The 26,874-nt window shown below is 36.1% G+C and overlaps 1 protein-coding gene across 1 annotated transcript; it reads left to right on the top strand.

The window, feature by feature from the left end:
- Positions 1-3,042: 3,042 nt before the first annotated feature.
- On the top strand, positions 3,043-19,844 carry LOC129521294 (transmembrane protease serine 11B-like protein). Its single transcript, XM_055342598.1, has 10 exons — positions 3,043-3,187; positions 9,329-9,444; positions 11,850-11,968; positions 12,067-12,134; positions 14,613-14,773; positions 15,470-15,508; positions 16,212-16,386; positions 17,328-17,587; positions 18,063-18,205; positions 19,014-19,844. The coding sequence occupies exons 1-10, from the start codon at positions 3,180-3,182 to the stop codon at positions 19,173-19,175; spliced, it is 1,251 nt and encodes a 416-aa protein (XP_055198573.1). The 5' UTR covers positions 3,043-3,179; the 3' UTR covers positions 19,176-19,844.
- The last annotated feature ends 7,030 nt before the right edge of the window (positions 19,845-26,874 follow it).

Genomic DNA, 26,874 nt, shown 5'->3' with positions numbered 1-26,874 from the left:
GATGAATCATAAAGAAGATATGATAAGAAAGATATAATGGAATATTACTCAGCCACAAAAACAATGAGATCCTGCCATTTGCAACAACATGGATAGTGCTAGTGAAATAAGTCCGTCAGTGAAAGACAAATATCATACAATTTCACTCATATGTGGAATTTAAGAAACAAAATGAACAAAAGACAAAAAAAAAAAAAAAGACTCAAATACAGAGAACAACCTGGTGGTTGTAGGAGGGAAGGCAGGTGGGGGAAGGGGTGAACTAGATAAAGGGAATTAAGAGTATACTTATCTTGATGAATACTGAGTAATGTGCAGAATTGTTGAATCACTATATTTATACCGGAAATATGACATTGTATATTAATTATACTTCAGTTTAAAAAGAAAAAAAAAAGTCAAGATAGAGGTTAATGTTGGAGGAAAGTGGGAAGTTAAGACCGTGATAGAGTACTGGGGGAGCTTTTGGAATGGCAGACAAAATTCTGTTTTCTTAATAAAGATGGTGAATACATGGATGTTTGCCTTATACCAACTCAGTAAACTCATTAAGTAATAAAGAAAAAAAAGAAGGAACGAAAGAGGGAAGGAAGGAAGGGAGGAGAAAAAAAGAAAGAAAGAAGAAAGAGAGAGAATGGAAGAAAAAGAAAAGAAAGGAAAAGAGAAAGAAAAGAAGAAAGAAAAGGAAATAAGGAAGGAAGTATGGAAGGAAGAAAGGAAGGAAGGAAAGAAAGAAAAGAAAGCACCAGCACTGCTGACATTACCACTGCAGCCTCCTGACAGCCACAAGCTGGTCTGGTCTCTGACTACTCTAAATTGTTTCTTTGGTCCCAGAAAGCTGAAGAATGGATAGTGAAACATCCATGAACTTTTACCAGAATAAATCCACAAGTGGTCTCATTTCTATCTCAGAAGGCATCTGACATGCTTCTCACTTCTGTTTCACGTGAGTGCATCTAGCTGGCAGAACCTAAACTGCAGCCAGCATTCTAACTGCAAAGGAGTCTGGGAGATGTCATTTTCAGCTTTCCAATCTCTGCAGTAGAAAAAGGGACTTTAGAATGAAGCATGAGTAAGTCAATCCACCATATTTACTATAACTTCATTTCTTTTAACACCTGAATAACATTCCAGAATAACAATATGCCATAGTTTATTAAACCATTCCTCTACCACCTAATAATTTATTTCCATTTTTTTTGCTATTGCAAACTTTGTAATAAGCATCCTCATATAATCCTGTCTGATTACCTATGCCAGGATAGAAATCTAGGTGGATACCTAGAAGTGAAACTGTTGGTTACAGGGAACTTAGGTATAGAATTAAACAGATGCTCCCTCTAAACTTGCTGCCTCGATTCTAACTCCTACCGTCAACATATGGGAGCCCATTTCCCCACATTCTTCAAATCCTACCATCCACAGGACATACTTAAATATAAATCAATACAGCATAGCAGATGATTAAATCTAAAATTACTAATTTTATAATTTATAAAAGTACAGTAAATATTAGCAACCAGAGAAAAGATATCAAAAAGAATGCTTTATAGGGAAAGCTTCATGAAGGAAGTGGCAGTTAAGTTGGACCATGAAGCATGAATAAATATTGAATGGGTAGAAATGACAATCCTGAGAGTATTAAACAGCATGGATAAAACCATGGATATAGGAAAGCACTTGCCATTCAAGGAACGAAACTGTGAGAAATGGCTTAACTAAAGTCATACTTTATTTATTTATTTATTTATTTATTTATTTATTTATTTATTTAAAGTCATACTTTAGACGAAGTCATCATTAAGATAATACAGTGTCAAGTACTTGGTAAACATGGTCTCAGCTGATACAACCACCTTCCAAGCATGACATTGTTAGATTGCATTTTTACATATAAGAAAGCTGAGGCTCAAACAGATTACAATACGCCCTTTGTTTCGCCAAACTGCCATGGAACAACATAAATAAAAAGAGATGATGCTCTAAAGAGTCTTGAATATCAACCAGAGAAGTTTATATTTTATCTTGAAAACAACTGAAAGTTTTGAAGATTTTAAGCACAGAAAAATGTCATGAATTTGTGTTTTAGGAAGATGAGTCATGCCAATTAACATTATAATTCAGTTCTCTGTTCCAAAGCCTCCTTCTCCTAGAGGACTTTCCGGACCACCCTAAAGATAGTCCCTCTGCCCTCCCAACACAAACGCCACTCTCTACCCGATTATTCTGCTTCATTTCCTTTATTACGTATCTCAGATTAAATTCTGCATTTACTATTTTCTTGAGTGTTTGCCTGTTTTTCTCATAAAAGTATAAGCTTTATGAAGGCAGGGACTTTATTATATTCCTTGTTGTAATTCTACTAGGAACAATATGCAAACCTGAGGAAGTTTACAACAAATATTTATTAAATGAATAAATGAAGTGAGTAAATGATTAAAGATATGAAAGTTGGTGCCAAGAATCTAGATATTTGTATCCAAAATATCTTAATGGCTTCCTGATTTTTTGCTTCTATAAGAATTTGGTGTCACCCAAAAACTTAATCCATATTCATTTAGTAAAACGACTTTTGACTAGATTCATTAGTTCCATTTTCTAGAAATAATTACCAAGAGAGAACTGATATTTCTTACACTAAAACCTATCTCCATCTGTAAATCCATTTCTATAAAAGTATCTATACAGTCCCAGAGAGAATTTTTAGACCAAGCATGTTTCAAATGAGTAATGCTGTAGTAGAATTATCATATAAAAAATGTATAGTTAAGTCATTTGTCAGAGACTACTCTGATGGATAGAGGTGGTTTCACTGAGGAGGAGTTCTGTTCCATGAAAGGGCTGGATGGGATCTGAGTCAGAACAATGATTCACCAATCTGTGGTGGTATTTCTTGGGTGGACCTCTTAGGTAACCAATCCAAGTTATGTCTATTCTTTTTCTAAGTATCCAACTCAAAGAGAATTTTCATTTCTTCCTTTAAACCACAGATCCACAGATGTCATCAACACTTGTTAAACGAGTTTCCTTTTAATTGCTTTCTGCTATTGCACCCAACCCTTAAAATCCCAGGTATCATTGTGGTTAGCACATTTACCTGAGAACCACTGACCTGGACAAAAGAAGTACAGAAGTTTCCTTTATCTTATTAACACCAACAGCCATTATATCAGCACATTATGTATAGGTAAGTAGGCGTTCGCTTGCTCAAAATTCTGACATAGTTACAATTAACTGTTTCTCCAATATGACTCCCACCCATGGGTTGCAGTAAAATAATTGAGTTTAGAGGGGGATTTGTAATGTTTTTCTACAGCATTTTGGATTTTCTGCATGGAGACACCCCTGTAACATATATGTATTTGTGTCTGGAACCTGTAGTTTTATGTCATGCTTTGGAGAATGCTTCAGAAGGTTGGCAAGCAGCCTAACATCCTGTGAATGAAAAATGTGTAATTATTATAAAGTAAAAGGAGGAAGCAGAGGGGAAGCATCTTATAAATCAGATGTTAAATTGCTATTGGTGGTGATGATGATGTGACGACTCCTTTGTACTTGTTTAATATTTTGTGCTTTCTTTTTTTAAAAAAAGATTTTATTTATTTATTTGAGAGGGAGCACAGAAGGAGGGGGAGAGGAAGAAGTAGACTCCCCATTAAGTCTAGTGTGGGACTCATTCCCAGGACTCTGAGATCATGACCTGAGCTGAAGGCAGCCGCTTAACTGACTGAGCCACTCTATCTTGTGCTTTCTAAACTGCTTTCATAAATACAGTCCTGAATCTCACAGTACCATTGCTTCATTGGTGTTTTCTATGGAATCATATATAAACTATGCATTTTTATCTGTAAAATGTTCATAAACTATAAGAGAATCATGTATAGACATGTGCTATTTAAAGTATCTAACTAGATGATTATTATGTTAAATGAACAGTGATTATTAGTGCCACTTAAAAAATACTTTCAGCTTACATTTTCATCAAAATACAGTGAACCTAATTATAAAATATTTAATGTTCAGATAACTGTAAAATATAAATGCATGTCTTATGCAAATATTTCTCTAACATTTTGCATCTTGAGTCAGTTTTTTAGTTAAGACATGCACACACGCATGCATATATAATATACAATATCATTATTCATTTAAAAATGTTACTAGAAAGAGTATACTCACTGTGATGGTCTATGGTAACAACTTTTTTTTTAACTAAATAATTTACTGTTGTGCAAATTCTTTATTAGATATGTCGTATTATTCATAACCCTGATGTTTTCTAATTAGCCACATCTCTGATCTACCAGTAAAAGAAAGGGTGATCATACACATTTAATAACTAGAAAGTAAACAACATGATTATTTTGTTTTTGTTTTGCCTATAAGACAGATAAAACTTTGCTGGAAGGATGTGTGTGTGTGTATGTGTGTGTGTGTGTGTGTGTTTTAATAGAGCATCTTCTTCTCCAACATTTTAGCACTTGTATAAAGTCTTCCCCTGAAAGATTTCAAAGCATTAATCCATTGTTTCCAAGTACTCCTAGTCACCTAGAAAAGATTCAAGCCCTAAAGTAGTGGTTAACTTCACAGATTGAGGCATTACTCTGCCCAGAGGAGCTGGGAGGGATTTGGAACCATGGTTGTTTCTGCAGATGCTTTTGAGGAGACCTTAGTCAATCTTGTGGTTGCATATGGGTGCCTGCATAATGAATGGCCAAGAGGAAGAAAAGGTATACTAGAGGTAGAAGTAAAAACTTCAATGCTATATTTCATCAATTTCAATTGTTTTCTTAAGGTTAGTTTTCTAGAACAGAGTGGAAAAAGTCTTAGAAGAAAGTGGTGTTTTAGATCCTTGCCAAAGGAGCATTGAGATTTCATGGCCAAGAGTTTGTTGTTGTTTTTTGTTTTTATTTTTATTTTTTGAGGCAAGATATAATTGATATTCTGTATCCTCTTTCGGTAATTCTCCCCATGTGGTTTTTCAGGAGAATTTATAGTAGTATAAAGTACCAGAAATGTTAGCTAAATTGTTGAGTGATTTTTCGGTGTGGGAAGATTGGGGAGCCAATCTTCCAATCTGTGGGCCATTTTTAAACAGATATTTAATTTGTGTCACGGTGTACAAGATCTTTAGTTTATCCGTTAAAGGTAGCTACAACTGAGAGAAGCATCTGAACTGCTGTCAAGCAATAATCAAAATGGAAAAAAAGAATAGGAAATGGAAATATAAAATTCTACAGTATTTTTCAGTGAAAGATAAATGGAAATTAGGAAGTTATTTCAGTCCTCTTTTAAGCCATAGTGTCTGGATGAATTCCAAGATACCTTATCTTATCACATTTTAATAGATTTAGATTTATTTCTGTACTTATAAGAATACCAATCCTAAAACTAATTGTAAAGATTAAAGGAAAGAAAAATTGCCCAAATCTATGTGAGGTCCTGTCCTAAGGTAAAGGTTTAAAAATAAAACAAAGCAAATCAAGAAATGTACAAATAAATCCCCAGTCAAGAGACTTATAGGAAAAGAATTCGTGAGAATTTATGAGAGACAGAAAAATAAGGAAAGGGTGTGGAGCAATGATTAGAGAACCAAGAGGTAGTCAAAGTAGTTTTGGTGGAACTGAATACCTGGGAGATGAGGTAAGTGCTTACCCATCATTGAAAGGTGGACAAGAGTTAGAATTTTACAGTTATAAAACATATACTGACAGGGGCACCTGGTGGCGCAGTCAGTTAAGCATCTGCCTTCAGCTCAAGGCTCAGGTCATGATTCCAAGGTCTTGGAATCAAGCCCTTTGTTGGGGGAGTCCCTGCTCAGCAGGCAGCATGATTCTCCTTCTCCCTCTGTTGACTGCTCCCCCTGCTTGCACTCTCTCTCCCCCTCCTCCTGTTAAATAAATAAATAAAATGCTTGTTTTTTTTTTTTTTTTAAGAAACATATGCTGGGGATCCCTGGGTGGCGCAGCGATTTAGTGCCCGCCTTTGGCCCAGGGCGCGATCCTGGAGACCCAGGATCGAATCCCACGTCGGGCTCCCGGTGCATGGAGCCTGCTTCTCCCTCTGCCTATGTCTCTGCCTCTCTCTCTCTCTCTCTCTCTCTCTCTCTGTAACTATCATAAAAAAAAAAAGAAACATATGCTGATAATTTAGTCTTTTGAGTGATGTTGAACAATGAGACTATAAAAAATCAGAAAAGGCATGAAAAAGTTGAGATAAATTAGTTGTAGTTAGGATGGAAATAAATGTTTGCCTCAGAAAGAGAAATGTCAATTCTATACTATATTTTATATAACAAGCACTAAATTTAGTAATCCAGTTTCACAGCTTTGTTTGTTCCCTGTTTTTTGATGACTCCTAAATTAACCCCAACCATGGTTCCTCAGTTAATTACTAGTCTGACATCTCCATTTGTGTTGTGGAAATTTAAATGTCTCTTAAATTTTAGATATAAAATATTTACCATTTCCCCCCGAACTTACCTCTCCAAGACTTTGACTCTTTTACTATTCGAGATAAAATCTTGCATCATCTTTGACATATTCCTATCCTTTACCAAGATAGTTAATTACCAAATGCTGACAAATACTCTACTATAAATGTTCATCACTTTGTTTCTTTTCTTACTACCACAATCCAGGATGCCATCACTATATTCCCATTGATTATATTAGCCACTTTGCTCATTGGTCCTCCTCTTTCATTTTTCTCCCTCCTTTAAACTGTCATCGTGCAGATTGCAGATTCATCATCCTAAGCACTGCATGTCCTCATCTTAGTCATTTCCACAGATAAAGTAAAAAACTCTTTTGATTAGCACTGAAGGCTTTGCATAATTTGTATTCCTCTGATCTATTTATCCTTCATAATCTCATTTTCCTCAATATCTCTTGGCTTCATTTATTCAGTACTTCAACCAATATAATCTATAATTGGTGAGACCCCCACAATATGATCTGGTCATAAAACAATAACAACTTCAACAATAATTAATGACATGGACCAGACCATAAAATGGTCTTGACTAGAGGTGAAAAAACTGCCATGTAAAAATAAAAAATAAAAAATACTCTTAATGTCAATCCATGTTAGGGTGATCCATGGAAGACCTCAACAAAGAGGAGATGAGAGAGTTGAGTGATGAAGTTGACTGGGAGCTCACTGGGTGGACTTGAGGGTGGACATTTTAGGCAGAAGAATCAGAGTGTGCAAGGACATGGAGGTGGAAACGAGTTTGGTTGTTCATGGAATTCTGAGTAGTTTGAACTGGCTGCAACATAGATTAGAAACAGGTTGAAGAATGAGATGAGATGATACAGGGGTTACCTTAGAACAGGGGCACTGTTTATTTACAGTAACAAGAAGAAAAAGCAGAGTGTGGGGTATAGATGAAGAGAAGTTCACAAATGTGGTGATGGAGTTGTAAATACTCTCTTCTGATGCTTTTAATTTTCTCAGTTGGACCAGGAAGTAAGGTTATCAGCTAAGATTGAGGATGGGGCAAATGGTGCTGGAGGTTTGAGGGGAAAAAGAAGTATGAAAGAGCTTTCAAAGAGAGTGGGAAAAAAAATCAACAGAGGATGTATTAATACACACACACACACACACACACACACACACACTTGTTCTTCTGAAAGTATCAATCCAATTTATTTTTATCTGAGATCCAATAATCATACACATTCCCCTCCAAAGCCACTTCTAATCTGAAAACCTTGATTATAGGCCTGGCTAGATTAAAGTTTTCCAATTTTGCCATGAAGATAGCATATAGTTTAGTAAGTATCTTCATTAATAAGAGTGTTAAACTGCAAATTCTCAGACTTTTTCAGAATTTGAATTCATTAGATCTGAGGTAGTGTCTTGTAATCTGCATATGCAATAAGCACTCTCAGGTGATTTTGATCAAGGCTGTCTTCCAATCACACTTGGAGGAGCCCCAATATTTAAGGCAACATCTAAACATCTTTGTGTGGCAACAAAATCCTTGTTGTTGCCTCTGTATGAGGATTTTCCAGAGAAACAGAAACAATAGGATATCTCTTTCTCTATTTCCTCTTCCTCCTCTCTTTCTCTTTTTCTTTATCAATAGAGAGATAGAGAGGCATATAAATAGATATATGACCATAGAATCTATATATCTAAGATAGAGATATTTTATTTTAAGGAATTTCTTCACACAATTGTAACATTGGGTAAGACTGGAAACTCAGGCAGGATTTTTTTTAAAAGAGAGAGCTCTTTTTTTAAAAAAAATTTTTTTATTGTTCAATTTGCCGACATTTAGCATAACACCCAGTGCTCATCCCATCAGGCAGGATTTCTACTCTGAAGGCAGAATGTTTTTCTTCTCTTGAAAAGCTCAGTTTTACCTCTTAAGGCCTTCAACCGATTGGATGAAGCCCACTTACTTATAGAGGGTAATCTTAAAGTCAACTGATTATAAATGTTTATTACAGTTACAAGAATACTTTCACAGAAACATGTAGACTCATGTTTGATCAAACAACTTGGCACTATAACCTAGCCAAAGTGACACTTAAAATTACTCATTATACTGTCCAGCTTCATCTTTGGCCAAACCATGACATAGTCTGCGGCAAGGAAGTTGAATTGCTGGCCATTCTTTGAGCACTGCCTGTTGTTCCATCTTACTAGATTGTCTTCTCATGCCTCTTTATCTGGAAAGTTACCCAAATCCCTATTTCAATTTAGGCAATACCTATTTGTTATCCAAATGAAACACGGTGAAAACACCTAACTTACTCTAGGTTGATCATAGCATGCTACTCTACACAAGATCTCTTTGAACTATAACCATAAATAAGCTAGTAAGAAAGATGGACACTGCTCTTACTCAACATAACACTTCATATTTGTATGTGTTCTATGTATATAATAGGGACATAATAAATAAAATGGAATCATGATCAGATTTCAAGAATTATGATAGGCTTTGGTATAAAGAACGCCTAAGACATTTCTGTTTTCCTCCCTTCTTCCTCTCCATCCTGGCAAGGGCTTCACTTATTGATACTAACTCTGTCACTGGTGGGAGGGAACAAGGCACCATTATACTCCTGAAAAATAATTTCATAGCACAGATCCAGAGAGGTTCTATTTTAAACTTCTTTCCTTTTTTCTTTTCCTCCCCATCCTTCTTCCCTCCTTTCTTTTCTTTCTTCCTTTCCTTTCTTTTCCTCATACTTCTGCTACTACGATGCTTAAATTGAACTTCTGGGGGTGAGCGAGAAGAAAGAAGTAAAGATATGGAATGACTGTGATTTTTTTCTGATATACCTTTTATATTCATATCTTTTATTTGCAGACCAGTCATAGCTTCCCGTCCATCTTTGCCACTATGGATGATTGCCCTCATTGTGTTTGGAGTATTGGCAATCCTGGGAATAACTATTGGTCTCCTGGTTCATTTTCTGGCAGTAGGTTGGTAAAGAATATATTTTTATTTATTTCAGTTTGTTGTAAACTTTATTTCCATTTCTACCAAAGACATAGAGATAATTGCAAACAATAAATTACCTATCTTCCTTTAAAATGGCCGTCAGTGACCCAAGACCCAACACCTATGGAACACTTATCTTCAGTTTTTAACACAAGAAGCTGGAGTAGTCTTGAAGAAAGCACCTTAATTTGTGGACTCTCCGAATTATGATGTAGTAATCCTGACTTCTCTCCTTTGTTTATCCCAATTCACCTCTAGCAGGTTGCTTCAGCTGGGAGATAGAACACACACCAAAAAAAGGCACATTACTATGGTTCACTTTTATTTTCACTACTGTCATTCTGTAGGGTCAAAATAGGATTCTATGGAAACATGTCTCTCTCCCAGTCCCTGAAGTCTCATTATTCTAATCATAGAATCATTGAAAACTTTTGGAAAGACCTACATTCAACTCATCTTGAGAAGAGATGTATCTATCTCTATGTCATTCCTCACTCTAGTGTGTAGTTCACATTTTGGAGAATATTTGCCTCATAGTTTTCAGTCTGGAGTTGTGGTTTTCTTTTGTTTCCTTGGAAATGAGCCCCTTACCCTTGTCTTTTGGTCTTTTTATAATCTTAGAGGAAGCAGAATGTAAAGGAAGTGTTTTTACTCTGTCAAATTTAAATAAAAGTGTTCCCATAATTTATGCTTAAACTCTGTCATTGCACTCCAGAACACTGTACAAAAACAAAAGTGTGTGTGTGTGTGTGTGTGCACGTGCACGCATATGTGTGTGTGTTGTGTGTAAGCTGTAAGTTTTCTTTACAGAAATAAGTTCCAAGTAATCAAGTCATGGAAAAGTTATAAAACAATTTCTTTCTTTCTGCCCCTTATCCATCTTTCTCAATTCATATTGTCATTTGAACTACCTAGAGAAATGGGAATGTTAATTATAAGGTGCAGGTGTGCCTTATGAATATCTCATCCCTAAAGGGTTGTTTTCATTTCACCAGGTACCAACAGGGCTCAGTGACTGATTTCACAGTGACCTCAGCATAATGAGCCATCTCTGTGACCCATTAGGAGTACTGTACAGAATTAAATTAATATTCAATTCCTTGTTCTAGTGTGTGCTTTCTTAGTCTTAAATGTCTTAGACATAAAATATTTAGTTTTCCATTGGCTCTTGGAAAAGTGCACCATGCAGTTATAATAAAAAGTTTGTATCTTGTCAATGCATACATTGAGGAATATTCATGGCAGCCTGATTATCATAATAGGTAGAAATACTTAAGAATCTAAATAAAGAACTGAAGGATGAACTGTGAACATTGAATTTTAAAAAAGAAAGTTGAAAAAAAATAAAATAAAAAAGAAAGTTGAATAGCTTCAAGATATATGTATATTTTTATTACTTATGGTAAGACCTACCATTGCAAAGTCTGATTTCTACAGTTAAAGATCCATGACCCCAGATAGACTAATTACAATGAACAATGTTGGTTTACAAATTATTATTCATAAATAATCCATTTCCAGCATTTTCTTTAGAAGTTTCTGATTTCTTTTTCTATCACCTTTCTCACTGTAAAATATTTTCACCACATTTATAATAGTAAGTCATATTTTATTTTAATTATGGTGCTTTCCTTCTCTTCATTCATATAGAACCTGTAAACAATTACCATTATCATTTAATTACATCATATTATTACCTCATGTAATGATTTCATTCATACTGAGCCTGTCTCTTCCATCACATAGTCTTCAAAGGTAATGCAAAATAGTATTAATACATATTTGGTTCTTTCTATATGTTATGGGCTGTATATCAACTTCATATCTATCACATATTAGAGGTAAGATGTATCATATATCAAATGGTTTAGTATCTATGAAAATTTGGGAAGGAAGTATAATGGATTAGGTGTGTACTTTGTAGTCAAATCAAATTTTGATCCTTGGCTCACAGTAGCTGTATGATATCAGCTAAGTTACTGAATATCCGAGACCACATTTCTCCTGAAAAAAAAAAAAAAGGGTACACTTCATATGTTTTTTATACAGTATCTTCCCATGGCACATAATAAATGGTAAAAGTCTTTACTCATAGGCTGGTGGTTATGTGGCAGAAATCCCAATTATAGTGTACAGTCCTGTCTCAATCAAGATATTACTCTTCTTTCTTACCTTTGTATATATCTATATCTGCTGCATTATAGGCCTGATAAACACTTTTCACAACACCGAGGACTTCTAATCAACTGTGCCAGATAGATATACAGACTTTATCAATGTCAAATATGAGCACAATATTTACTGGTTGATATTACTGTGTAATCTATATTTGCATTTGAAATCCATTTCATTTAAATAACTCTTGGATCATGTTTTTATCTCACAGAAAACACGACCTACTATTACCAAGGTAGCTTTAAAGTGTTGGATATCCCATATAACAGAAATTATCAAAAAGAGACATCACTGGAAAATAACTATCTTAGCAAAATTCTTGAGACTAAGGTAAATTAGGACTTTCCTATATTTATTTCATTGTTAGTTCACTGAAATATAAATATATTATTGGAATTTGATATTTGATTCTATGTTCTCTTTAACAGATGGTTGATGCATTTCAAAGTTCTAGCATTTACAGACAATATATTAATTCTCAAGTCATCACGCTGATGTAAGTAACTAATTATAGTTAGAAAAGAGATCAGTCTGTACATACATACATATTTCAAGTACCTCTGTAAAAATAATTTTGAGAGTCAAAAAGCCAATAAGTTACTAACAAACAGAATTATCCTAAGCTAAATGTCAGAATAATTGTTCAATATAAAACCAAGCAAAGATTGGGCTATCTAGTTTATTCATTAGATCTATTGAGAATTTATTATTCATTAAATGCCTCATCACTCAGGTTTCTTAAGACTTTATATCCAGCAGATAGCAGATGATCCCTTTGACCAATGTTTGATAGTCTAACATTTTTTATTTAGCAGTAGTATAAATACAGACCCTGTTTTCTCATATCTCTCTACTTGTAAGTCAGCTAAACACCTGTGGAACTACCCAGAGTTCTTACAAGGTAGAAAGGAGCATATCTACACCAAGCTGTGATGACAAGGAGGTCCTTGTAGTCCATAACAAGGAGTAAAATAGGCAACGTGTCCTCTGCATGTGGGTTTAACATAGCATGGAATAGCAGAGGGAGGCTTAGAACAGGAATTAATCAACCTGAGCTCACCTTTTGCCACTTGGTAGCCTGAGAGCCTTGGGTGAATCATTATATGACTTTGAGTCTGCTCACCTATCTGTAAAATACTGAAAATAGCACCCTCACTGCCCCTCTCATAAACCTGTACTCAGGACCAAAGAAGATGTGTATATAAACACATTTCCAATGAATTGCTTTTACCTTCATCAATGCCACCAGACTATGCCTAGCCCTTTTCCCCTTGCTCCTAGAGTTCGTGAGACTCTTGAAATTGCAGAACATGTCAAGATCTTAACTAGTATTAACCTTGAGTGTTGATTTTAGTATTGGAAAGAGATTGGAGGCTAAAATTGAAGGGCCCAGGTATCTTTCGGAGATAATTGCAACCACTGGAAAGTTTCTGCTTTGTTCTCCCATAAATGCAACTTTAGGTATCCATAGGCAGTGTGGGCCCAGACGTGATGGAGAGGTTTTAGGACAGAGATTTTCATTTTGGTATTCCCTTCTATGATAATCAAACTTGTGTGATCTGAGTTTTTCCTAGAGCTGATTACCAATTTATATGACAAAAGGTTAGTTATCTGTCATGGAGAGCCAAAGCATAATAATGCCACTTCAGATGTTAGCCTCAAAGCTGCTTGACATGTTCATTAGTTAGCCTCTTAGGTTTCTCACATCTTTATGCCCAAATCAATCTTTCCTGAAGACCAAAGTCAGATTCATCTTCCTCAAGCATGGTTTTATTCAACAGCTTCTCTCTACTGCTACCCTTTGGCTAGCATTGAAAGTCTTCCTCCATCTGAGCCCAATCTCCTGGACACTATTGTCTCTGTGACTGGGTATAGGAAGACAGTACAATGCAAAAAAAAAAAAAAAAAAAAAAAAAAAGCCTGTGTTATAGAGTCAGTTGTACTGAATCTGTTCTGAGTTTAGTAGCTATATAACTTTGCACATATTAGGTAACCTCTCAGAGCCTTCATTTTCCTCTGTCCATAAAATGCAGCTAATGACACCTATGCTACTGGGTTGTGATGGAGGTTAAGTGTGATAATAAATGTGAAAATAAGTACCTAGAACACAGCAGATGTTCAGTAAATGCTAATTAATTGTTTCTATCCTGTTATTCTGGAATAGTACTCCTCTTTTTCTCTGTCCGATGAAATTTGCTGCTTGATAATGAAGTAATAATAACAATGTTTTAAGGTCCAATGTGTATGTCATCTCTTCCATGAAAATTTCTCTGATTCTTTGAGTAAAAAATGGCTATCCTTCTTCTATTTGCAGATAAGATAACATAAGTATCATTGATTCTGCCCAATTTATTGTAGTATTTTGTATCCTTGTCTTATCTCCTAGAAATCTGGAAATTCCTGGAGGATAGGAACTATTTGTTAGTTACCCTTGCATCACTAGTAGCACCTATTCCAGTTATTTGTCTATAGCAGTTGCTCAATAAATGATTGATGAATACATGAATAAGTGAGCCCAGTTCTTATGTGGTACTTTTTTTTTTTCGGTACTTCTTTTTTAAAAGAAGATTTATTTATTTGTTTTAGAGACAGATTGAGAGCACGAGTGGGAGGGGCAGAGGAAGAGAGAGAGAGAATCCCAAGCAGACTCTGCACTAAGCACAGAGCCCAACTCAGGGTTCAATCCCTTTTACATGGTACTTCTACCCTGTGCTTCAGGCCTTTCCTATTTTTCAGATTTGTAGAACTACTTGTCCTCTAAGATGAATATCATAGCTGCATGCATACTGTCACCAAATAAATGTAGGCAGATGGATGATCCTGTGATTACTCAAAAGTGAAGGTACTGCACAAACCCATAAAAAGGCAGAATAAGTAAAAATTTGAAAGACCAGAGAATGAGGAAGGAAACTTTATTTTTTGGTAACATATGAAATATGTTTATCTTGTTGAAACATATTTATCTTGTTTCCAGTCCTCATAACAGCAGTGTCACTGCACATATATGGTTGGTATTCAAGGCTCCCAGATCAATGAAGGAAAATACAAGAAGAAGAATTGAAAGCGTCTTACGCCAGATGCTGAGGAACCATGCAGGCTCTTTGACTACAGATCCTAATTCTCTTAGGCTCATGGGTAAGCTTATGTATTAAATAGGAGCAGCGTTACTCTCATTTTTTTATTTCTAACATATATTACAAGTACCATGTGCAAAGCTGATACTCAGTTTTTTGAATGAATATGTCATCATTTTATATCAGAGCAGTAATTTATGTTATTGAGAACAGAATAATCAAGTCATAATAATGCCATATCTGAAAGCAGTTCTGGGGGAAAAACTGCTTCTCATTATAAAACAAGTAGTAAAATTTTGAACAGTCCCTATAAGTAATGGTGTGTCTTAAATATTTTTCATAATCTCCTATAATTTTCAAAAATAGCATACAATTTGTCTTTATAAGATAAGTCACTTTTTAAAAGTTATTTTTGTTTACTGACAGGAATCAGGTTCACTTGTGGCTCTTCCTCTTCTAAAAGATACTGGCAATTTTCCATCTTAGATAATAAAGAATACAGTTTCAACTAAATAAAAAAAGGTCTCTCATGTGGAACTATGATGGTGGTATTTTCGTATCAGACATTCACATCTAGTAAAAGAACAATTCAAATAATCCGATATTCTGTCCTTTCTACTGACATTTTATCCTGGTAGTCAAAATTATTTCTGGACTGTTCTACAGTGTTGAACCTAGCATCTTACTACATTGGCCCCACAGTCAATGGATTAATGCTAGGTATTATATTTACCATGAGCTTTTTGTTCTATTTCAGAAATCAGTAAGGTTGATGCTGAAAAGATTATCAACAACCGTAAGTCCAGAAACTTCTTATTTAAATGTGCGAGATGGGGATGCCTGGGTGGCCCTGCGGTTGAGCGTGTGCCTTTGGCCCAGGGGGTGATCCCGGAGTTCCGGGATGGAGTCCCACATCAGGCTCCCTGTGAGGAGCCTGCTTCTCCCTCTGCTTATGTCTCTGCCTCTCTCTCTGTGTCTCTCATGAATAAATAAATAAAATCCAAAAAAAAAGGTGCGATATGGTCTAAGACATAATAGGATTTATTACTGTTAGCTAGGCATACTTCTAATTAAGTTCTTTACATACAACTCATTTAATCTTCACAACATCCTAAAGGTAGATATTATTATCATCCCATTTGAGACCTGGAGAAACTAAAGCGCTAAGAAGTGAAATAATCTGCCCAAGTTCATCCAGTTTGTGAATGGTGTGGTCAGAACTCAAATTAGGGTTGCAGAGACTGTGGGCTTACCCATGACTTTATCTGCCTCCCGCAGCTGTCATAATCTCCAAGTGCTGAAGTATCTTGGAGATACTATGCTGGGTATGAAGATGATCCAGGGGCTGCTAGTGATTCCTATGCAGATTACATCCTGTCCTCTTCAGTGCAAGATATTGTCAGATAGAACCATACTAGAATAACTCAGCTCACTCTCTGCTTTATAATCAAATAAATATTATCTTCCTTCTCTCAATGGAACAAAACGGACTCTGACAGGCTGTGGGATACGAGCAAGGATGTCAGCAACATATGATAGAATCAAGGGAGGTTCCAACGCTCAGAAAGGAGAATGGCCGTGGCAAGCAACTCTCAAAAAAAATGGCCAACACCACTGCGGGGCATCTTTAATCAGTGAAAGATACCTGGTGACTGCAGCACACTGCTTTCAAAAGTAAGTTTACCATGTTGCCCAAGACCAGGGAGACAAAAGACCCTGGAATAGCTCCAGTCTTCACCTGTTATCCCAGCTTAATTATCAGTAGCACTCTTGTCTCAAGTGTTCTCGTTTGGAAGATAAATTATACAGGAAGCCATTCTAAGATATTCCTGCATTACCTGTAAGAATTCAAAGAGTCATTCATTCTTGATACTACATTTTTTTTTGATACTACGTTTTTTTACATGATTCTTAACTCTCGTCACTTCATACTCCAGATATCCCTAACTACTCATAGTTGCTAAAACACATCATCCTGTTTCATACTTCCCTCCTTCTCTGCACATGCCTGGCCACTTCTCTTTATCTTTCAGGCAACTATGACTCAGCTCTATAGTCTTACCCAAAATGCTACTTTCCCTAAGAAATCTCTGTTTCCTAAAGCATGCAGATTTAAGTTCCCCTGTTTTGTTGCCCTGCTAATTAAAAACAAAGTACTTAAGCAAATTATAGCTGTGTTTATGACTTTCATTAGACTTGAAGTCATTTTTATATTCCCTTTGCTTTACATAGTATATGGTATAGAGACTCAAACAAGATTTTTTTTATTTTTTATTTTTTTATTTTTATTTATTTATGATAGTCACACACACACAGAGAGAGAGAGAGGCAGAGACACAGGCAGAGGGAGAAGCAGGCTCCATGCACCAGGAGCCCTACGTGGGATTTGATCCCGGTCTCTAGGATCGCACCCTGGGCCAAAGGCAGGCGCTAAACCGCTGTGCCACCCAGGGATCCCAAACAAGATTTTTTTAAAATGAATTTAAAAAGTCAGACTGTCACTGCTAATGAGCAATAGAGCAAGGGAATATTGTCATGAAAAGAGTACATTTTATGCAGGCCGTATTTCTATTATTTTGAAATAGATACAAAATACATAATTTTTGTTTCTTTAGGACAAAAAATCCAAAAAACTATACCGTCAGCTTTGGCACCAGAGTAAATCCCCCTTACATGCAACGTTACGTTCAACAAATTATTGTTCATGAGGACTACATCCAGGGTGAACATCATGATGATATTGCAGTTATTCAGCTCAGTGAGAAAGTCTTATTTCAGAATGATGTACATCGAGTTTGTCTTCCTGAAGCTACACAGGTCTTTCCACCAGGTGAAGGAGTTGTTGTTACAGGATGGGGAGCGTTTTCATATAATGGTAAGTTCAGTGAAGGCTTAACATAGTGTTTGAGTACAAAAGCAGAAAGAAAAAATAGTGACCAAGGTACAAAGTCAAAAGCATCATTTACTTAAGGATGCCTAGTTCTCCCAGGAAATGTCTCAGGAAATCAGGCATATGGAGTTATGGCTTTGCAAATTGCCTTGATTTGGAGCATTCTGTGGAAACCAGTTGGTTGTAAGAACTCCCCAACATGGAGAAACTAATTGAGAAAGTTCTGGGTCAAAGATATAAGAAGACAGGTAAAGACATAGAAAGTCAGCATTTAAAAGATTTCAAATTATTCTTTGAAAATTTCTGTTTTATTGATTGGGGTGAGGAAACTGAGTGGACTTTCTAATATTAAGAATGAGCAAGAGTCAGATATAGGTTTTATGCACAGAGGAAAGAACAAGTTTTCCGTCCTGTTCTGTGTCAGAGCAGCTCTTATACTGGAAATGTTTACTTCCTTTAGGTAAATACCCAGAGGTACTTCAGAAGGCACCTGTGAAGATTATTGACACAAACACTTGTAATGCTAGGGAAGGATATGATGGTTTAGTATCAGACACAATGTTATGTGCTGGGTACTTGGAAGGAAATAAAGATGCCTGCCAGGTAAGTCTGGACACTAGTCGCATTGGCCACACAGTGTATAAATAACTGCTGTTATTTTAGGAAAATCACCCATATGGAGACAATTCTACGCTTCAGTTAATTTGCACTTTGGCAATTCTGTTAAACTCTTTCCAACTTTGGTGCTAAAGTAATTCTCCACTACATGCAACATATGTTTTTAAGTGTTTAACAAATAAGTTGGCCAAGCACTGACTAAAGTCTTTTATAAACAATTTATTTAATCCTCGTCACAACCTTGTGATAGAGATACTATCATTATCATTTTACAGATAAGAAAACTTGAGTCAGAGAAAGGTAAAGTGATTTGCACAAGAACACATAGCTAGTAAGTGGAAGAGCTGGAATACAAACCAAGGCAGTCTAGCATCACAGTCCATAATCTTAACCATATTTTAGTAAAGGACTAATCTCAGTAAATTTTCAGCTAATTTCAGCCCATTTCTCTTACCTTCTTGGACTTCTCGTGGTTGGGGTCCTGACTACTTTTCTTAGATATGAAGCCTTGTTCTCCAAATACATCTATAATATTTGTCTCCCAAAAGCTTTCTCATAGAACTAGACCTTATAACTTATCAGTTCATGCTTTCAAGATTCAGGTCAACACCAAAGAGTTCCAGAGAATTTATTCCAGCCAAAGATGAGGTTAAGGGTGATGCAGGGATTTACACCATACATTTTTCCTAGAGTCTGATTGAAGCATGAATCAAAAACTTTATCTGGGCTTATTACTTAGTAAAGTGTCTGGAAGTTAATTCTCATAATGATCAATATTCTTTGTTTTATTTAGGGTGACTCTGGAGGACCGCTAGTTCATCCCAATTCTCGAAATATTTGGTACCTTGTTGGAATAGTGAGCTGGGGAGAAAAATGTGGTGAAGTCAATAAGCCAGGTGTCTATATGCGAGTGACTGCCTACCGCAACTGGATTGCCTCCAAGACTGGTATCTAAGAGAAAAACATCTTTAGCAACTATCTGAAGTCGTTTTTGCCTGAGGTCACTTTCAACCTTATTTAGTATGCATTTTAAATCAGTGTGTATAATGGCTGTTTTGAAAGAACTGTGGCCCCAAGGGAATATTTATGAACTTTAATTTTAAGCAAACTTGCAAAACAACAAATCTCATATTTAGTCAAGAAGGCCTAAACAGAGAAAGTGCTCCTATCAAAAAGGACTATTACTATTTCTCTAGTGCATGAACCCACAGCATGGCTGTCTTGCCATAGCATAAAGCTCTTGGTTTTAGTCACTCAGACTTTCTGGAATTATGAAAATATGTCCTTTTCCATTGTAAGTTATCTGGCAGCGCTATGAGAGACTGAAACTAACACTTTCTGAGGGTTGGGTTGGAACGTGCTCTCTTTGCCTTCATGTCATAGCATTTGAGGAAAGGGTATGGTAGTAAACTGATTCTGGCCAGAACTGAGGCACTGAATTAGAGTCTCTTGTTTGTACGAGGGTGTTCAACTCTTGAAATCACTGTGAAACAATTTCACCATCAGCAAAACTCAGAAAACACATTTTAGACCTACAGAGACCAGGTACTAATTTTTCAGTGTTGATACAGGTTTTTCTGGAAATTCTTCATTTATAACACATGTATATAGAAGTAGCTATGAACCTGGAAAATGTATAATGTATTTTAATTAAAACAAATTTGAAAGCAGACTGTCTTTGTTTAATGACAAATTTCTTTCTTTTTTTGGTGGTTTTGTTTTATTTTTATTTAATTTTATTTTATTTTTCTTAATGGTCATTTTCAAGTGGCTTTTTCTTTTTTTCTGTTCTTGTTTCCACTCGGTCCATGGGTTGAGAGAAGGCTATAAGGTAGTTTAAAAGCTATCTTCTTTTCTTTTTTTCAAAGATTTTATTTATTTATTCATCACACACACACACACACACACACACACACACACACACACCCCACCCCCCCACACACACAGAGGCAGAGACACAGGCAGAGAGAGAAGCAAGCTCCATGCAGGGAGCCTGATGTGAGACTCAGTCCTGGGACTCCAATCATGCCTCTTGGGCCAGAGGCAGATGCTCAATTGCTGAGCCACTCAGGCATCCCTAAAAGGCTGAAGGGAGAAGCTCAGGCAGGCCAATGAGGATGCAGAGGGTGAGTACCCCATAACTAGATGCAAGAAGCTCCGAGTCATTGCCTGAGGATGAGGCCAACCCAGCCAGGGTTTAAGCCTACCAGCTTGAGAAGTTTGGTCAGGTGATCACTTGTCTTCTGGATGAGGAGTAGTAATGCCAAGGCAGCTGTTTTATATATAAAATTTTATTGACTATTTTAAAAAATCAAGTACTGCCAAGTGCATCATGTCTACTCATATGCTATTTAAAACAGATGGATAGTTTTGTGGGTTTTTTTTAAATCGTAGAGTAATGTAGCTAGTTTCCTATGCTTGTTAGCTTTGCCTAGTTCATATCCTGGATCCCCGGTTATATTAGTGGTTCTCAAACTTTGATCTCTTAGGATCCCTTTACATTCTTCAAAATTACTGAGAACCTCAAAGAATCTTTGTTTATATACAGCCTGTATCTATTGATATTTATCATACTCAGAATTTTTAAAAAGATTTTATTTATTTGAGAGAGAGAGTGAGCAAGAGAGAGCATTAGCAGGGAGAGGGGCAAGGAAGAGGGAGAAGCAGGCTTCCCCCTGAGCAAGGAGACTGATTCCTCCCTGGATCAGACCTGAGCCAAAGGCAGACACTGAACTGACTGAGCCACCCAGGTGCTCCTATCACACGAAGAATTAAACTGAAAACTATTTAAAATATTTAATCCACTAAAAATAATAGTATTAAACTCATTGCATGTTAACATAAAGCATAGAATTTTTATTAAAAATAGTTATATTTTCCAATAGAAAAAAATGAGAAATATGGCATTATCTTTAATATCTGGCTTACTAGAAGATGGCTGGTTTCTCATGTCTGCTTCTTCAGTTAATCTATTGTTTTGTTGAAGTATATGAGAAAAATCTAGCATTACACAGGTATGTAGTTGAAAAAGGGAAGAGGATATTAATAGTGTTTTCAGATATTTGTAAATGTTCTCCTATGAAAATACACCAAATCTCAACAAGTGGTCATTTCTTCCATGTGGAATTTAGCTAGATCAATGAACTTTTTATGCTCTGTTATATTAAAATCAGTTAGTATGTTTTGCATTTTTAATGAATCTTTTATCCATGCATGCATTTGTAACAGTATTTATTGGTCATTTTGAGTTACGTAGATGCTCCAAATGTTGATGCTTCTTATTAATCAATATAAACATAATCATATTCATTAATATCAGAACTGATCCCATCATAAAGTCACTAAGTATCAACAGGCACATATAAATTTATCAAAATTTATTCTTCATGCTAAATCTCAAATTTTATCATTAGCAACAGATACTGTCAGTTGTTTTCATTAGGACAAGTTTCCTTTATTTTCAAGATAATTTTTGGCAAATATTGATTCTAAATAACTAGTTTGTCAGTCGTTCTTTTCAAATAAAATCTTGTTCCATGACAAAAGTAGTGAGTTCAGCGTGTGAGTCATACTATTGTTCAAGGCCTTTATTCAGGAGAGCCATTTTAATTCAATATGTAGCAAAAATACTTATGTATACTTCTCATTTCATCATTCAGAATGTTACAAAGCATCCTCAGCCTTAAGATTTTATAGTTTATAATTCTTAATGTTTCATCCAGGGAATTCTTAGATAAGGTTAGATTTTTTTTTTCCCGTGACTGTGTGGCAGTGAAGAATATAGTGATGTCAATAACTTGATTTACTAAGGTATCAGCAGTTTCAACCACTATTGCTTTTGCACCACCAGTTTAATTTCACAGATCTCTTGAAGGGGTCTCAGAGACCCTCTGGGGTATGCAGACCAAGCTTTTGAAACCATTGAGCAATGCTAATTTTCCTTAAGGGAAGTATCTATGATAACCACAAAATAATTTTGTCCATCCATAAATAACCAAGAGTCTTTCATCCATACATATGTACAAAGAAGTATATTGAAGAGGCAGCTAACCAAAGAAGAGGGATGGGGGCAATTGAAGCTGAGATAAGCCATAAAAGATGAACAAGAAGAAATCAAAAAAAGACTTCTTGGTGAAGGGGTGGAGGTACTTGGGTGGGGCATCCAAAGCAGAGAAAACATGCTGTCAAACACTGTGACTGAATACAGCCTCATTTGCTAGGATAGGCTAGATTACTGTAACACACACCTAAATCTGCATAGCTTAATGCGTCACAATTTGTTTCTCACTCATAGACTGTTGGCAGTAGATGAATTATCAAGGCAGCTGGATGAGCAATTCAGGCTGCTCGTAACTGTGACTTTGCCATGTGAACATGTAGCCTCCACAATCTCCATGGCAGAGAAAGAAAGCTGCTAATAGATCCACTAACAGAACTGAAAATATATCCACGAATGGACTTGGAGTCTTAGACAGAACTCCTCAAATGGCCCCTTAAATTTTAAGGGGGCTGAGAAATGTGAGAGAACACTTGGATATTTGGAGAGGTATTATTAAACCAAATTGGCCTAACCTTGTTCCACAAAACAGACCCTGGAACTAATTTCTACTATCGAAAAGAATAGATAGTTTCTATAGATAAACAGTAAAGTGCTCTGTTAATCAACCAGAATGATGACTTATAGGCAGAGTCACACTAAAGTTTCATACCAAAAAAGAGTAGAAATAGAGCTGAAGGGTTTAGACAGTAAGCAAGAGATTCTTTACAGCAAAATGATCAAAAGCTCAGTCTGGTACTGGAGAGCTAAAATTTTTCCTTAAGTGGGTAAAAGAAGGAAAAGAAAACAGGTATATGGATTTGCTTTCCACAGATGTGTTAATAAAATTTGTGTCAATCCAATTTATATAAGCTCAATTATACTTTAAATTCCTTAAAATAGCCTTGTATATAAATAAATATATTTATTTTATATTTAAAATATATATTTTATTTTATTTAAATAAATATATTATAAATAAATATATTATTTTGAATTATTTATTTTTCTATGTAGGATATCTGTATTTGCTTAAGGAACAATAAATTTAGTTTTTAAGTCCGAAATCTGGGCTTATTAAAGAACACCTGTGCTCTACCATTTCTCCCGGCAGAGGGCACTGCAACCCAAGCATCAAGCTTCACAGTTTCCATAAATGTCAAACTTACAGAGTAACTTGACCACTAATAAGTGGGCAAAGTATAGTCCTGTGAGGAGGCAGGGGAAGACAAAGAAAAAACTTCCCTTCCAGTCCTTTTTTATGGTAAATAAAGAATATAAATTGAGATGATTTGTGCATGTTCTTATCAATTTGTACCAAGTGTCAAATAAATGGGGATAGCTAATAATAGCCCAGAGGGCACAGTTTTCATAAGGGTGCCATCCCCTCTAGGAGGAGTTAAATATGGTTTTGGGAAGAGCATTGATTAAGTTCCATTTTATTTTTTATTTTTATTTTTTTAAAAGATTTATTTATTTATTTATTCATGAGAAACACACACAGAGAGAGGCAGAGACATAGGCAGATGAAGAAGCAGGCTCCCTGTGGGGACCCCAAAATGAGACTCGATCTGGATTCTGGATTCCCAGATCACTCCCTGAGCCAAAGGCAGATGGTCAACGGCTGAGCCACCCAGGCACCTTAAGTTCCATTTTAAAGGGAAGTATGAAGAACATTCTTGCAAGTGACATTATCAACTTTCGTGATAAATAAAGATTTACATAATTGACTAATAAATTCTACATGACCACATGACCTAGTGGAGGGAAAGTATAAACACACAGCAAATTCAAATGCATGGCAGCAATAACAACTGCCCGGTTTAGACCTTGAAACTGTTTCAAATCTACAGTTGCCTCTCTGACCCGCTCCAAACAATCCCAGGCTCCGCAAACATCAGCATGCTTCCTCATCTAACTCACACATGTGTTCCCCTTTCTCGGTCCATTCATTATGTAATGGCATTACTGTTCTTATACATTATGCCATATTCAACTGGGTTTAAAGCCAAACAGCACATTGAGCCCAGTAGAGGCACATTAGAGCAATAGTTTAAAGCGTGGACACTGACATCATTAGACCTGTGTTGGAATTCTGTCCCTGCCACTGCACAGCTGTATAAACTTAGCCAACTTTCTTACATTCCTCAGGCCCTCATGTGAAGTAGAAATGATAATGGTTAGTACCCAGGCTTGTACATAATGCAATGAATATAAGGCATTTAATGCAGTGCCTAGAATATAGTAAATCACCCTCCTCCCACAGAGAATGGTGATTGATTGTTACAGAAACTAGATGTTGGCAGGATAGTCCTAATTCTGCTTTAACTTGCTTCATAGCACCAAAAGCAATCTGGAAATATATTATGCATTTATTTTACTCTGTCTCCTCTCTTTGACTGTAAGCTCCCACAAAAGCAAGAACTCTGTTGTATTCACTACTATCGCTCCAGCACTCCAGCCTCTAGAACGGTATCTCTACGTGGTGGGCCTTAGGTAAATATTTGCTGAATAAATAAAAAAAATCTACAAAGTACTAATTTCAAGCACATACCACAAGGCAGATTGATTATATGGTATATATATCACCATTTTTAGTGAATAATTCAAGTTAAAATAGCATCAGGAGACTCTATATTTCCTCTTTATAGTTATCATTGACTCTTTGCCTGAAATGAGAATTCATTAATATGAGGTGCTACTGAAGAATGGTCCCGAATTATGAAACATGTAAGAGGGAAATAAGTCTTTGTTCTGGAAGGATCCTGCTTAAACATGAGAAAGAACACTGCTTCTGAGATAGAAGTACATGGCATAGCTATTTGTTTCAGTGCTCAAATGATAAAGACATTAATCAGAGCCTCCTCTAATCCAAGACAGGTTAAACCTCTAATACGTTATTTAAAATTAGGTAATGTGTGTTGTCACTTGGATGACTCAGCATTCAAGTGACAATACATTTTGAATTCCTGCAACCTCAGTCATCATAAGACAATGATAAGGTTGCTTACATGCTCGGTATAGCAAGAAACAAGATCTGTGTTTATGTGTTAAGCAAGCAGGTCATGCAAGGATATATTGACCATTTGATGAGAAATTTGGTATGACCCAGAGTAGACAATACACAGCATTATGTCAGGAGATGTCTGAGTTTTTAATATAAGTGTTGCATTATTTGATCCCCTGTCATGTTTATTGGACTCCCTAACCTTTATTCTGACATTTGCAGACACATATCAGTTAGATTACCACTAATTATAGGGCAAAAGTTGATAGCTCCACTAAAGTATTCTGTGTGTCTGGCCTTCTTTCTCCCCAGAGTTTGATAGGGTCCACTTCATTTTCTTCCTATAACAGGAATGGAAATAGTGGTCATGCTGTTTTTTTTCTCTCATGACTGGTTATTATTCTTTAAACAGTATATTAGCAAATTTGCTCTGGATATTGACCATTAATGAATAGTATGATTAACATAAGTCACAATAGTAAGCAAACAAATAATTACACATGGGACAACCTGTTTATCCATATACTCACCTATTGCTACATCAGAATTATTTCTGATATGCCTGTCCCTAAAATATCCTAAACTCCACCTCTTGCAAATCAAGTAAGAGATTTTCAGTGCTAATTACCTGAGTAGTTAACTAACTTTATAGTATAACTATAGGGATCCCTGGGTGGCGCAGTGGTTTGGCGCCTGCCTTTGGCCCAGGGCGCGATCCTGGAGACCCAGGATCGAATCCCACGTCGGGCTCCAGGATCGAATCCCACGTCGGGCTCCTGGTGCATGGAGCCTGCTTCTCCCTCTTCCTGTGTCTCTGCCTCTCTCTCTGTGACTATCATAAATAAATAAAAAATTAAAAAAAATAATTTATAGTATAACTATAAAGCACAGAAGTTAGAATCAGGAAATCTGTCGTAGCTCTTCTATTGGCAACTTCCTTTACTTTCTTGGAGCCCAATAAATATAATTTCCTTTTCTGTTCCTCTTTGGTCTCTCAGTCAAGTAACTGTAACCAAGCCCAAAGGGATTCTGTTTTCACAATATAAAACTGCCGATGATATTTTTAAATAAGGTAATTAGGATTTGACTTCAGGAAGAAAAAGGCTAATGGTAGGGGATCTTAGGGTCACCAATGATTCAATGAGAAAAATTGTATCCCAATCCCAATTCTGTTAGTCATATTGCGGCTTGAGAAATTTACTCAACCTCCCTGATTTTAGTTTGCTTTCCAGATTAATGGGAATGATAGTGTATAGACTTCACAACATTGTTAGGATTAAGGAAACAAAGTACTGAAAATGCTTAGTACAGCAACAGGAAATCAGCAAATCTTGATTAAATCAAGAACCGTTCTGACTCTATTTTGTCATATCCCTTTTTCCTCAAATATTTATTTTGCATGCAAATACGTATGTCAGTATTTTCTACCAGTTACATGACACCAGTTGATTGGGTCTTTTGTTGTTGTTGTTTTTATTTTAAGTTCAGTTAGTTAACCAGCAGTTATGTCAGTTTCAGATGTATGATATAGTAATTCAACACATCCATGCATCACCCGGTGCTCACCACAACAAGTGTGCCCCTTAATTCTCATCACCTGTTTTATCCATT

Source organism: Nyctereutes procyonoides, unplaced genomic scaffold, assembly GCF_905146905.1.
Source record: "Nyctereutes procyonoides isolate TBG_1078 unplaced genomic scaffold, NYPRO_anot_genome, whole genome shotgun sequence".
Classification (NCBI taxonomy): domain Eukaryota; kingdom Metazoa; phylum Chordata; class Mammalia; order Carnivora; family Canidae; genus Nyctereutes; species Nyctereutes procyonoides.
Note: the sequence above shows the minus strand (reverse complement) of the source record. Positions and strands in the feature narration are given on the sequence as shown.

Excerpts from the sequence above, each read along its gene's own strand:
- LOC129521294 (XM_055342598.1), top strand. Across the intron at positions 9,445-11,849 it reads GGTTCATTTTCTGGCAGTAG|AAAACACGACCTACTATTAC; the intron begins GTTGGTAAAGAA and ends TTTATCTCACAG. Across the intron at positions 12,135-14,612 it reads TCTCAAGTCATCACGCTGAT|TCCTCATAACAGCAGTGTCA; the intron begins GTAAGTAACTAA and ends TCTTGTTTCCAG.